This window comes from Delphinus delphis, chromosome 1, assembly GCF_949987515.2.
Source record: "Delphinus delphis chromosome 1, mDelDel1.2, whole genome shotgun sequence".
Lineage (NCBI taxonomy): Eukaryota > Metazoa > Chordata > Mammalia > Artiodactyla > Delphinidae > Delphinus > Delphinus delphis.
The window spans coordinates 34,537,391-34,551,140 of NC_082683.1; the positions used below are offsets into that span (position 1 = coordinate 34,537,391).

Below are 13,750 nucleotides of genomic sequence, written 5' to 3' on the forward strand. Positions count from 1 at the left end.
CATGGGCCTTTTTGCGCATGCTCTGCAGCCTCGCGCCGCCCGGGTAGTAGGGAGAAGGTGCTGTCATCGGAAACCCAGCTGTCATGGAAGACGCTGCTGTCGTGGATGACGCTGCTGTCGTGGAAGACGCTGCAACGCCCGGGACGACTCAGGGAGTCATAGAAAACCAAGGAGTTCTGTCAGCGGCAGGTTGGGGAGTTAGGCGGGGCGGGAGTCAGTTGGGGAAAAGAAGCCCTCCCGGAGTAGCTAGTCTGCCGGGCTCCGCGGGAGGCCGAGGGCGGGTGCTCACGGCCTGTGTTCCTGGGTATGTGTCGCAGGAGCCCTAGTGGAGCTCACCCCGACCCCTGGCGGCCTGGCCCTGGTGAGCCCCTACCACACCCACCGGGTCGGAGACCCCTTAGACCTCGTGGCGCTCGCAGAGCAGGTGCAGAAGGTGAGGAGGTGCGGCTGGGAAAGTAAATGACCAGCTTCGTGCACGTTTGGTCTTCCAAACCACTTAGTGTGGGGTAGCATTTGTTCTCGTCTCCATTTTATACGCGGGGAAAACTGATGGTCATGGCGAGTCGGTGGCCTGACTCCAAATGATCTTCTGAGACCAAAGACCCCTTCAGCTGCAAAGTGAGTGCCCATAATCTCCCTTCGTGGGAAGGTTTGCACAGTACTTTAAATATTCATGATTTCATTTGGGCCTTAGGACAGCCCTGTCAGGTAGGCAGTACAGTTATTCTTCCTATTTGACACGTGAAAGGAAGTTTCCAGGGACCTTTCAAGATCACTCTAACGCAGTTCTGCAGGGATGCATAGCCCGCTTACTTTAAACTGCTTCCCTAAGATCTTTACTTCTGACCTGAGGGCTTGTAGGGCTTAACATCTTTTAGAAGGGCAGGGACTCTAAGTTTTGCCCTCTGTCTTCATTCACTGGACACAGTATTCCCAAGCCCAGTGCTTAGACATTGGTTGCCGAAAGAAGTAAAATAAGGAGGAAATGTGATGTAACAGAAATAGCACGGGGAGTTTGGACACATGCGTTTTAATCTCAGCTATGATATTAACTTGCATTGTGACTTGAGATAAATTACTTTTTTCTGGACCTCAGCTTCTTTATCTATAAAGTGTAGGGTGTGAACTAGGAGAGCTCCTAGAGCTAAATTTCTTGAAAAACCAGATTTCATCTAATCTTTCTTACCAATACGTCCAGTTGTAGAATCCTCTTTGATATGTACAGGTACAGGGCCTTGCTACTTTAAAGTTTATGCTATTCCCCTCGTCCTTGTATACACGATCACATTTGGCCTTGGTTATGGTCAAAGGCCTTCGTTTTGCTCAAAAAAAATTTAATAATTAATGTGCTCAAATTCCCTTACATGTACATCTCTCTACTTCAGTTTTGTTCTTTTTAATTAAGAAATTTTCAAATGCTTAGGAAAGCTCATTTGATTCAAATCATGTGCTTTCTCTTTTCTAGAGAGGTGGGAAGCAAGGTCAAACTTTTATGGATTAGGAGAACATTATGTGTCTGTTTAATCAGATCACCTATTGGGAGGGAGGCTCCCAAAGTCAGATCTTAGGCAAAACATTTTCAGTGGGTTACTGAGTGACCACTATGTGTATTACAATGGCCTGAAACAAAGAAAGAAGGAACACGGTTTTTGTCCTTTAGCCTATAATCAATTTAGTGGAATACAGAGGATGCATCGTTGTGCTGCTTCCATTTTTCCAGTATTAGTCTTTGAGAAGCTGAAGAAAAAACACTATGGAGATAAAGAGAATCAAGCATATTTCAATCTGTGTACTGAAATGTACTTTCTAGCAGGACTGACTTCTTAACATGCCATTTAGGCGTTCGTGTGTGAAAGCTCGGGAACCCTGGTTTTAAGGCATGAAATTTGGAATCAGACTGATCTGTGTTGAAATCTTTAACTGCCATTTATTAGCTATGAAACCTTGGATAGGTTGCTTCACCTCTCTGAGTCTAATTCCTAAAATGAGAAAGTGAAGTTGGAGTTCATCATCTCCAACTTCATAAGGTGTTATGAGAATTAAATGAGACAGTATGCAAAGGGCCTCAGAGTGATTAGGGCCAGAGTTTGTGCTTATCATTATTGGTACTCTTTCTCTCATTTCTGTTTTAATTAGGCTCATTTGTGCACAAGTGACAGATTTGTTGCCCCCTTAAGAGAAAGGAGATTTATTGTAAGGCCACTCCTAACCCTAACCCAGAACTATCCTAACTCTAGGAACCACCTATTCTCTCCTTGGCCATAAGGTGCCTTATTGTCCTTGGAACAAAATGCAAATTCTTGTGTCAAGGGCCATAAAGCCTTACATGATCTGGGCCCTGCACTCTTTTTTTTTTTTTTTTTGCGGTGCGCGGGCCTCTCACTATTGTGGCCTCTCCCGTTGTGGAGCACAGGCTCCAGGCATGCAGGCTCAGCGGCCGTGGCTCACGGGCCTAGCTGCTCCGCGGCATGTGGGATCTTCCCGGACCGGGGCACGAACCTGTGTCCCCTGCATCGGCAGGCGGACTCTCAACCACTGTGCCACCAGGGAAGCCCTGGCCCTCTTATCTGTAGAAGGCTATACCCCACCCCATCCAAATGACAGTATTATTAAATTGAATTTGAATGCCTCTAGACTACACATGCATTCTAATTCCTGCAGTCCTCACCACTCCCTGTTATTAAACCAGTTGCTTCATTCGTTATCTTTGATCTGCTTCTAGCACATAATTATGGTTATTTCCTTCATAATAGTGCATCATTATTCCAAGTACATACAGCACTAATTGTCTTTCTTTTTGGTGTCTGTATCACTCCCCAGGGCGGTGCTATGCAATATGGTAGCCACTAGCTTCATATGGCTGTTGAGCCTTGGAATGTGTGGTTAGTGCATGCAGCTGAGAAACTGAGTTTTAAATTTTAATGTAAATTTGTTACCGAGCCCAAGCTTGCTCTGCTCACTGCACAACAGGCCAGTAAATCGGGAGACGAGGTGTTGAGGCAAGGAATAGTGACGTTATTCGGAGAGCCGGGTGTCCGAGAAGCTGGCAGACTAACGTCCTATGGTGCCATCTTATCGGGGTCTGGATGCCAATTTCGTTTATAGAACAGAGAGAGGGAAGAGGTGAGGAAGTAAAGAGGCCATAAGTCTTGCAAAATATCTCCTGGCTTGGCTAGTTTTGGGGAGGGGATGTGTTAATTTCTTCTTTTTTGCAGCCATTCACAGGTGGGCAGGGTCAGAATGTCTCCTTGTGAGCAGAACAAAAGCACGTTAGTTTAACATTCAGGCAGAGGGGCAGGGTTCCTGAGGCAAGCCATTATGTATGCTTATGCTATAGACAGCATCATTTTAGTGATTATAGTAACAAAAGCAGCAAAGGTTAAAGTAAAAGAAACAGATTCAACATGGAGTCAGATTCTGTTCTTCCCTGTAACAATTTTAATTAATTTAAATTCTAAAACCTGGTAATTGATTCAATTACTGGAAACTTTTTAATATGTTTGGAACAATTTGAGTATGTGAATCAACTCTTTCAACTGTAAATTTTATGAAGTCTCAATACAGATCAAGTTTTTCCGAAGAAAATTTAGCATCCAAATTGATAGGTGCTGTCAATATAAAATATACACTTAATATGAAATGTAAAATATCTCTTAACAATTTTTATATTGATTACATGTTGAAATGATATTTTTTGATAGGTTAAATAAAATATTAGATTTTTCTTTTTTATCTTTTTTGGCCGCAGCTTGCAGAATCTTAGTTCCCTGACCAGAGATTGAACCTGGGCCACCGCAGTGAAAGTGCCGAGTGCAAACCAGTGGACTTCCAGGGAATTCTGTCTATTATTATAATTAATTTTACTTATTTATTTTTACTTTTAACATGGCTACTAGAACATTTTAAATTACATATGTGACTTGTTTCATATTCTAAAGGATAGTTGCATTAGACTGTAATCTTAATGAAGGCAGGGACCTCTTTCTCATGTTTGCCAATGTGTGCAGTGCCTAGCATGGTGTCTGACACACAGTAATTGCTAAGTGTATATTCGTGGAACAGATAGAGGCTTGACTCAGCTTACTCAGTTGTTTCTATTCACTCATAACGTGGCTTATACCTGACCTTTACCTTAAGCTTCCACAACTAACCAGCAAATTCTCTTAATATTTCTTAGTTCAAATTTAACCTCTTACTTTCTTTTCCTTAACTTAATTGTATGCCACTAGAAGTTAATCAGTTTTGGGGGGAATTCCCTGGTGGTCCAGTGGTCAGAACTCCGCACTTTCACTGTCAGGGCGCAGATTCACTCCCTGGTCAGGGAACTGAGATCCTGCAAGCTGTGCAGTGTGGCCAAAAAAAAAAAATAGTTAATCAGCTTTTTGTGAAAAGTAATCTGGAAGTTTCTGATGGATTTCTGATGTCTGAGTGATAATCCTTCCCGATACATGAATTGGTCACACCTGTCTCTCCTAGTTTTGAAAGTTATTTATTTTAAGCAATTTCCAGTGCCTTCAGTTGAATTTCCTAGCACATGGCAGACAGTCCTCTGTGTATATTATAATTGTTTCAGGTCTACATCATAGTGCAATCTTTTAAAAATACATTTTAAGTAACAATTAGGAATGCAAATATAAGTTGAAATATAATTAAGCGTGATGTAAATAATTCAACTGAGGTAATGGTCAGATTAACAGATACTTTCTATATATAGTTAGGATCCTATATAGCAGGTGATAAGAGGCATACCAAAAGTGTCTTTGGATTTTCATTGTAAAACCCATCCCCGATTTCAGAAATGTTTAAATGTGAGAAAAAAAAAAATGGAGACCTGAGGAATAAGTGGGGTCAGTCAGGCAGAAGAGCAAGAAGGAAACATATTGGGTGGAGGAGAGGGCATATTCCATATTATTTGGAAGCAAGAGAGAGCAGGGCATGTTGGAAGACTGGAAACTTTGAGTGTGACTAGAATCTAGAGTGTACAAGGTAGACACTTTGGGAAATAGAAAAGGAGCACTTATGGGGCTTCCCTGGTGGCGCAGTGGTTGAGAGTCCGCCTGCCGATGCAGGGTACACGGGTTCATGCCCCGGTCCGGGAAGATCCCACATGCCATGGAGCGGCTGGGCCCGTGAGCCATGGCTGCTGAGCCTGTGCGTCCGGAGCCTGTGCTCCGCAACTGGAGAGGCCACAACAGTGAGAGGCCCACGTACTGCAAAAAAAGAAAAAAAAGAAAAGGTGCACTTACTTCTGTGGTGTGGGTCGTGTCAGCATTGGCTTTTTGTAAGCAGTACTGTTTGAGCTGGGCCTTGCGATGAGTGGGCGTTCATGGGGGAATGGTGAGAATGGGAAGAGTATTTTAGGCATAAGCAAAGATGTTGACATAACATTGGGATCTAAATAAGAACATCGTAGAAGTCTTATCCTTATCCACAGTTCAGTTTTTTTCTCACCTTAGGCTAATGAATTTGTCAGAGCAAATGCCACCAATAAGCTGACAGTCATAGCCGAGCAAATCGAACATTTGCAAGAACAAGCCAGGAAAGTAAGTAGTGGCTTTTAGGTAAGCGTTCGTTTTCTTCGCTTAGTTCATAGGATTGACTGAACTTGCTTATAATCATTGTAACTTACTTGTTTCAGTACCTCCTAGAAATATAGAAGTGTTGAGTAAAATAGAATAAGCCCAAGAGGTTAAGTATAAGTGTTTTCACTGGGAGAAAGTTCAGTGAGATAAAGCATTTTGAGGGGAAACTATGAAAGAAATGTACTGACCACAGAAAAATTGGAAAGAAATGTAAAAACCATTCAAAAGCCAGTAACACTCAACGTTTTGAAATACAATTTTCCTAAAGGCATTTTTACAGCATAGTAGCATAACATTGTGTAATTTTTCTCTTCAGTATCATCTGGATCTCAGTCATGATTCACTGCTGTGGGGGAGCAGGACCCTAGGCATCGAACGGTTTCCAGATTTTGAGTGGGATGGTCATTGAGTATGAGTGCCTGTTACCTAATACCTAATTGGTTACACCTCTGCGGTTCTTAGGTATTGGAGGATGCTCGCAGAGATGCTGACTTGCACCATGTAGCTTGTAATATAGTGAAAAAACCTGGCAACATTTACTACCTTTATAAACGGGAGAGTGGTCAGCGGTATTTTTCCATTATTTCTCCAAAGGTAAGAACATTTAATTTTTGCACAAAAATCTACTCTTGTCTTTGAGAAATTCTTGGGTGTGTGTTTGTGTGTGTGTGTGGTGTGTGTGAGAAAATGTAGGTATAGGGGTTGGGAAGTGGTTTTCTAGAAAACTGGAGGTGGCATGAGCCCAGACATGACTGAAAAATATGCATGTGCTTAAGTTATTTCACAGTCATTATCTCTGCTAAGGGAGGTATCTGATGTGTAATGTAATGGTTTCCAAGAATGATTCTGACTGGTCTGGAGTGAAAAGCTAAAAAAGAAAATTGTGGTAGAATTAGGACACAAGCTCAGTTTCTTTATCTCCTGCCCTGATCAGAACTGACTCCTTTGCCTTCTCTAGGAATGGGGGACAGGTTGTCCACATGACTTCCTTGGTGCGTACAAGCTACAGCACGACTTGTCCTGGACTCCGTATGAGGACGCTGAGAAGCAGGATGCTAGAATCAGCATCGTGACCAAGTTGCTAAGCCAGCCAGTGGCTCTGCCTCCGAGCACTGAACCCAGCATCCAGGGCTTCACTTCCACTGAGAGTGGACTCTGACAAAGGCTGTCATGGCTAGGACCTGTCACCTCCTTGTTGCCCCAATCTCTGCCTTGATGGGAGGTGGCATGAGAATCGAGGACATGTAGGGGAATCATGAACTTCTTTGAAAGTGGTCCTGTGTGAATGTAAATGCTGTCGTTATTACTTTTAGTTGGGATGGTAAAGAATCACATCAGTCTCTTTTGGGATCCTCTCCAGGTCACAGATACGCAACTCGTCAGTTTCAGAGTATTGGCCAGTGTACTTTCCTTCTCCTTTATCTCCATCTGTTCTCCCATAAGTCAGAGCATTAGAGAAAGAAGGGTTTCTTCTTCCCTCGAAAAGATTGGCAGGTCATTTTCCAGAGAGGACTGTTGTGAGTCTCTTAGTAACTAGAAGGGTTTGAGATTGGGGTTGTGGCTATTGAACAGTTGGTGCAACTCCAGCTTCAGATTCGTCTGGGAACCAGAATGTTGGGTGCTGGCGATGATAAACAGCTTGGCTTGGCTTGCGAGCGAGTATGTGGTTCTGGTATTTCTGCACGATTGATAAGGTTTGGCTTGTCCCATTCTGCTCTTTCTGCCGAGCTAGGATGACTGGAGAATTTAAGGCAGCAGCAATGGCCAGGTTTCGGGACAGTCAGCCTCTAAACTCACAGGATTTTAGACTTGGAAGAGATTTTGGAGGCTACCACTAACAACGTTATGAATCCACTCTCTAGCCCCACTGAGCAGGAGATCCAGAGTTCCGCCATCTGCAGCAGGAAGAATCCATTAAGTGGCAACTTTAGAATATTGTGGAAAAGAGAGTAGGACAGTGGGTGAGAAACAAGAAAAACAGCCAACCTGTTGATTATGAGTTAACTCGGATCAAAATTCATTTTGACCTGAATTATTCAGGAACTTAACAGAAGCTTTTCGGCTGAGTTACTCTATGCTGATTCTGACTGAGCTCTTGCGGGACTCTACCTCACTTCCTGTTTGTTCAGTGGAATTAGCTAAATTGATAGCACAGCCAGCATTGCTGTACTTTCTTCAGTGCCATATAATCTATTACAACATGCTGTAAAAGGAGTGAGAGATCTGTACTTGAAATCAAATTGCCCAAGTTCCTTTCTGGGGATGAATGTCCTTTGTGTTGATCTGCTTGGTGATGCCACAATCTCATCCTGGTGTTAAAGGCCTTTCCTTATAAGCTTCGCTCCTTGTGAGCTGTAAATGGTCCACAAGGGCCTAGCAGAGGTTGGGACTAGATTCTGTCAAGGTCACACAGATGATACTTGGTCACTCAGTTCACAGGAGGATGCTCTGGAGGCAGCCGCGAAAGCCTCTGGCTGGGAGGCTGCAGGAAATGGGACACACACACACACTAGTGGTATAGTAGTTGATTCTTACTACAGAAAGTTTCCCAGATTTTCAGAAGGTTTTGCATGATAATGACATTTTGAGTAGGTGCTTTGTTATCCATTGCTGCATCAGTTACCACAAACTTAGTGGCTTTAAACACACATTTATTATTTCAGAGTTTCTGTGGATCAGGAGTTGAGGCACACTTAACTGGGTCCTCTGCTTCAGGGTTTCTTTTCTCACAAGGCTGCAGTCGAATTACTGGCCAAGCCTGTGTCCTCATCTGAAGGCTCAGCTGAAGAAGGATCTGCTTCCAAGCTCACTTAAATTGTTGGCAGAATTTCAGTTCCTCAAGGGTTTGTAGGACTGTGGAGCTCTGTTTACTAATGAACTGTTAGCCAGAGGCTGCCCTTAGTTCTTTGCTACATGAGTCTTACCAACATGGCAACTGTCTTCATCAAAGCCAACAAGGATGAGAGTCTGCTAGCAGGATGGAAGTTACGGCAGTGACCTCTCATACCTTGGCTGTGCTCTGTTAATTAGAAACAAGTCACTAGGCCAGCCCACACTCGAGGGAGGTAATTACCTAAGGGTGTGAATACCAGAAGGTAGAAATCCTTGAATCTTAGAAGCTGTGTGCCGCCCTGCTCAGTTGAGAGGGAGAAGGAAGGCTGTGGCTGGAAGAGGCAGTATTACAAAGTGGTTAGGCTTGGTGGCTTTGAAGTCACAGATCTGGACACGACTCTCAGCTCTGACAGAATAACCTCCCCTAGTGTTCCTGCTTCCTCCTCTGGTCCCTTCTCCAGTCCATTCTGTATTCAGTCATCAGCTTGATCTTTTGAAAATGCAAATCCACCTCACCCTTGACATCTATCCTAACCACTGGAACAGAGAGCAGTGTGATTCAGGAGCAAACTTTCTTCCGTTCAATAAGGTGTGCTCCTGGCACTGACCACCAGGTGGTGCCATTGTGCTTTCCTGATTAAGCCAGTTACCAAGCTTAGAGAAAGTGGCGTTGTGAAGTGATTTTGGAGGTAGCATCTCCTAGGGGGACTAGGACCCAGTGATTATAAACAGTAACCATTTTTCACTCATCCATCCATCTATCCATCCATAAGTGAGTAATACTTAATTATTGAGTATTAAGTGCCTTCCAGGTTCCAGATTCTGGAGAATGACACAGGTGAGTAAGACAGGCCCCTATTTCCAGGAAGCTTACGGTCTAGTGGGGGAGAAAGCAAGTCAGCCATTACAACATGGTATAAGAAGGACTATGATAGAGGTGCACATGGAATATCATGGAGCACCGGGGAGGGCTGCTTAACTCAGCTTGGAGAATTTGAGAAGGCTTTTTGGAAGAGCTGACACCTGCTTGGGTGTTGAAAAAGAAGCAAGAGTTAGAGCTTGTTTGGAGGCTCCAACTGTTGTCTCTGTAGGAAGGTTGTCTTTGGGGGTTAGGGCAGGGTTTATTTTTGGATGGAGTTTATTTGTGAATGAACAAAGGGATATCCACTTAACAAGCCATATCGACCAGAGTAATCCTGCCAGTCAGGAAGGGTGGAGTGAGATAGGTCCCAGCCAGAACACTCTTTTTTTTTTTTTCAGAACACTCTTACTTCTAACAGCTAGGAGGTAGGTAGATGAGGAATCGGATGAAAAGCAATTCTAGACAAAAAATAGCACGTGGGGGACACTGACAAGAAGCAATACGACATTTGGGGAATTGTAGCTACAGTGAAGAATAGTGGCCAGGCGGTAGGAGAGGAGAGCTAATTGAAGGGTTGGCGGTAGGGAGTTGGTAAAATTGGCCTTTTTAGAAGGCTCATCTTGGCAGTGGAGGGTGAGCGGGGGAGAAACCACTGGGAGCCTCCAGCCCAGTCCAAGCAAGAGATGTTGGAGGTTTGAACAAAGATGGTGATGGACTGAGAGGTGTTGTATTTCATCAATTGTAAATGTACTTTTCTTCCCCCACGTTTTAATCTCTCAGACCTAGATGCTTCTAGATGTCAGTAGTATGTCATCATTTAATAATGGTTTGTCTTAACAGTGGATGGCATCTTAGGCTTGATGAAGTATGGCATTTTGAAAGTACAGTAGATCGCCATCTTGTTAATGAATACGATGTGGCACAATGAGTGGAAGGAAAGAATCTTAGATAATGCTTGAATTTCTGGCTTGAGAGTGTGGATGGGGCTTCCCTGGTGGCGCAGTGGTTGAGAGTCCGCCTGCCGATGCAGGGGACGCGGGTTCGTGCCCCGGTCCTGGAAGATCCCACATGCCGCGGAGCGGCTGGGCCCGTGAGCCATGGCAGCTGAGCCTGCGCGTCCGGAGCCTGTGCTCCGCAACGGGAGAGGCCACAACAGTGAGAGGCCCGCGTACTGCAAAAAAAAAAAAAGAGTGTGGATGGTGGGAATCCATTCAACAAAATGTGGACGAGGAAGACATCCCTGCTATTTTCCAAAATAATTAGCAATCTGTATTTGCCTCAATAATCCACCATGCTGGCCCTGCCTGGTTCACTGGGTGTAACAGCTGACACTACCTCCTTTTCTCCACATTAGCATTCCAGAAGGAGGGAAAGAAGGCTTGCTTGTGTCCTTACCTTCTCAAGTTATCAGTCAGTCCACAAGTATTGAGAGTATTGGTGGTGTAGACACAAAGATGATAAATACTGTTAAGTGAGCTTTTTTTCTGCCAAGCATAGCCAACTGTTTGATTTAATCTTTATATAATCCACCATCTATGAGGTATTATACAGTATTCCTATTTTACAGAGCTGGGGCATCTCAGACATTAAGCAACTGGCCCATGGTTACACAGATAAAAAGTGGCAGAGGTCAGGCTCAGACATTACTATTTGATTAAAGTCTGACCATAGCTATAACCATAACCTGTTTTGGCCGATTAGGACAGTCCTAGAATATCTCTACATAGAGGTGTGAAGAAGTTAAAATACAAAAGTGACAGAGTAACATGTGCATATGGGATACTATAGGAGTAGTTCACTTGAGTATTTAGTGATGAGCATGCAGACGATGTATATCAAGGTCCAGAGAAGATAAGTAACTTACCTAAGGTCACACAACTTAAAAACAATTGAGCCCACATCTCTGGCACTAAAGCCCATGTGCAAACCCCCCACATACAAGATAGGGTTCATTCCCTAAAGGAGTCAGAGCTTGGGAGGGAGGAGCTACTAAGTGCCTGGAGTAATTAGACTTCCGTGGTCCCAGCAGCATTTGATTCAGTGGACTACTTCCTACTGAAAAGCTTTGTTCTTCATTTTGATTTGGAATATTATCGTCTTCTGCTTCACTGACTGCATCTTTTCTGTCTCCTGACACTTATAGTTTGGACTGCTCTGGGGCCAAGTCTTTGGCCCTCTTTTCTTTCTCTACTAGGTGATCTAATCATTTCCCGTGGCTTTAAATGCCACCCGTATGCTCTTGACTCACATGTGTGTCTCCAGTCCTGATCCCTCCCTGAGTTTTATGCAGACTTCATTTATCGAACAAACAGCTACACTTGATGTCATTACAAACCTAACGTGCCCAAAATGGAAGTCTTGAGTTATACCCCAAACCTGTTTTGTTACCAGTCCCTCTCTTTCCATCAGCACCTGTGTCACACTGCTGTTGAGGCCAGAAACCCAAGTCATCCTGATTCTGTTTGTTCTTCCCACACCAATCAGCAAGTCTTCTCAGCTCTGTCTTCAAAATACATCCCACATCTGACTGCTGCTCACCACCTCCACCCCTCCCCCCTTAGTCCAGGCCACCAACATCTCTAGCCTGGACGAATGCAGTAGCCTCCTAACTTGCCTCCCTGCCTCCATTCTCACCCTCCTTCATTCTGTTTCCACAGAGACTGTAGTCATTCTCTTAAAAATGTGAGTCAGGTTATAATACCTCTGTAAAAAATGACCCCCAAATTTCTCATTACACTTAGAATAAAGTCCAAACTCTTGCCAAGGTTCTATGTGATGTACCATTCTCAGTACTCACTGCATTTCCCACTGACTGTGCTCAGCTCATCAGCACATCAAGCCTGTTCCTGCTCCAGCGTCTTTACATTTGTAGCTCCATCTGCCTGGAACCTTTCCCCCAAGGTCTTTTCATGGTTTGTGTCTTCTCAACATTTAGGTCCCTGCTCAAATATCACTTCACTCATTACCCTATCAGAAGTACCAGCTCCTCTCACATCAAAATACTGCTGACCCTGTTTTGATTTCCATGGCGCTTGTCGTGACTAGACATTTGTTGCCTTTGCCCCATACTTGAGTGTAAGTTCTCTGAGGGCAGAAACAGTGTCTGTCTTGTTTATTGCTATATCCCTAGCACCTAAAATAGTGCCTGGCACATAATAAATACTCTAGTAATGGATGGATGGATGGACATCTGCAGCTCCGTACTTATATCCTGCAGGGCGTCTAAGTCAATGCAGCTAAGAGAAATAGAATGTGAGCCATGTGTGTGATGTAAAATTTTTTAGCAGCTACATTAAAAAATAAGGAAAAACAGGTGAAATTAACTTTAATAATTTAACCCAGTATATAAGAATATTAACATTTTAACAAACAATACTAAAAATTAGTTATTTTACGTATTTTTTTAAAACTCAGTATTCAAACTCTGGCAAATGTACAGCTGCCTCAATTCGGACTAGCCACATTTCATGCACTCGAGCCACATGTGGCTAGTGGCTATCATGTTAGGACAAGTGTAGACAGTCACCCTACTGTTCTTGTTCTCCAGAACGGGAGGAAGCTAGAAACTTCTGGTGGTTGGGGAGGAGGGTGTTTCTTAGCTCTCCCTGCTTCGTCTCCCTCTTCTGAAGGGAGCCTTGGGGATGTCCAGGCTAACAGAGGCATGATCATGTCCTTAGAATGATGGTGATGGTGATGACTGAGCTGCTGCGCTGTGCTGAGCATTTCATATAAGCTCATTTAATTCTCACGGCAATCCCATTTTACAGATTTGGTTGCGGAAACCAAAGTAACTTGTTCAAATTTACACATCTGCCAAGTGTTAGAGCTGGAATGTAAATCTGGCTAAACGTTAAAGCCGGTATTATGATCGTTATGTGACCATTTTTATTTTGCCACTTTAACGGTCCATGTCGCCTGGAAAAATGAAGAGAAATAGAAATGATAGAAAGGAGCTGACCTGACTCTTGGGCTTGGACTCCCAGCACAGCTGAAGTTGCTTCCATCCTGAGTCTCCCTTTTAGTTTCTCAGACGCCTTAGGTGTGACTTCAGTGTCAAACTGTGTTCAGGTCTCAGATCCGCTAATTAATAACGGTGTAACCTTCAGTAAAATCGAGTAATGCCATTTCCTCTTCTGGAGAATGGGAATGCTAATACTAACATCAGGGGCATTTGAGAAAATCCAGTAAGATGACTATAACGTCTGTAAAGCATTGAGCACAGTGCCCAGTGGCTAGTAGCCACTCGGGACAGGCTAGGTGCTATACTTCTCTTCCCCCTCCAGGCTGCAAGGTGAAGCAGAGTCACTTGACCTCCTAGCTCCACCCCTTCTCTTCGCATATTCTGTGGGGCCCTGGAAGCTATTGCTGCTGGAACTTAGCAACTGGGTAGGTCGGAGAAAGTGGGGCAGGTATTAGAACTGGTGCTTGGGATCCTACCCAGTACTAACACGTTTCTCTCTGTGGCACATATTCA

The 13,750-nt window shown here is 43.9% G+C and overlaps 1 protein-coding gene across 2 annotated transcripts; it reads left to right on the forward strand.

The window, feature by feature from the left end:
• The first annotated feature begins 48 nt into the window (after positions 1–48).
• On the forward strand, positions 49–13,592 carry C1H1orf50 (chromosome 1 C1orf50 homolog). Of its 2 annotated transcripts, XM_060020621.1 has the most exons (5): positions 49–189; positions 318–433; positions 5,457–5,543; positions 6,045–6,176; positions 6,541–13,590. In XM_060020621.1, exons 1-5 carry the CDS (start codon positions 84–86, stop codon positions 6,739–6,741), a joined length of 642 nt encoding a protein of 213 aa, XP_059876604.1. In that variant the 5' UTR covers positions 49–83; the 3' UTR covers positions 6,742–13,590. The 2 variants fall into 2 exon arrangements, with proteins under 2 accessions (XP_059876604.1, XP_059876611.1); XM_060020628.1 differs by lacking the exon at positions 5,457–5,543 and having other exon boundaries at positions 6,541–13,592.
• The last annotated feature ends 158 nt before the right edge of the window (positions 13,593–13,750 follow it).

What these genes read in the sequence shown, in the direction of transcription:
- C1H1orf50 (XM_060020621.1), top strand. Translation starts at nt 84, where the DNA reads ATGGAAGACGCTGCTGTCGTGGATGACGCTGCTGTCGTGGAAGACGCT. An exon ending in TCGCAGAGCAGGTGCAGAAG is followed by an intron (nt 434 to 5,456) that starts GTGAGGAGGTGC and finishes TTCTCACCTTAG; the next exon opens with GCTAATGAATTTGTCAGAGC. An exon ending in TGCAAGAACAAGCCAGGAAA is followed by an intron (nt 5,544 to 6,044) that starts GTAAGTAGTGGC and finishes TGCGGTTCTTAG; the next exon opens with GTATTGGAGGATGCTCGCAG.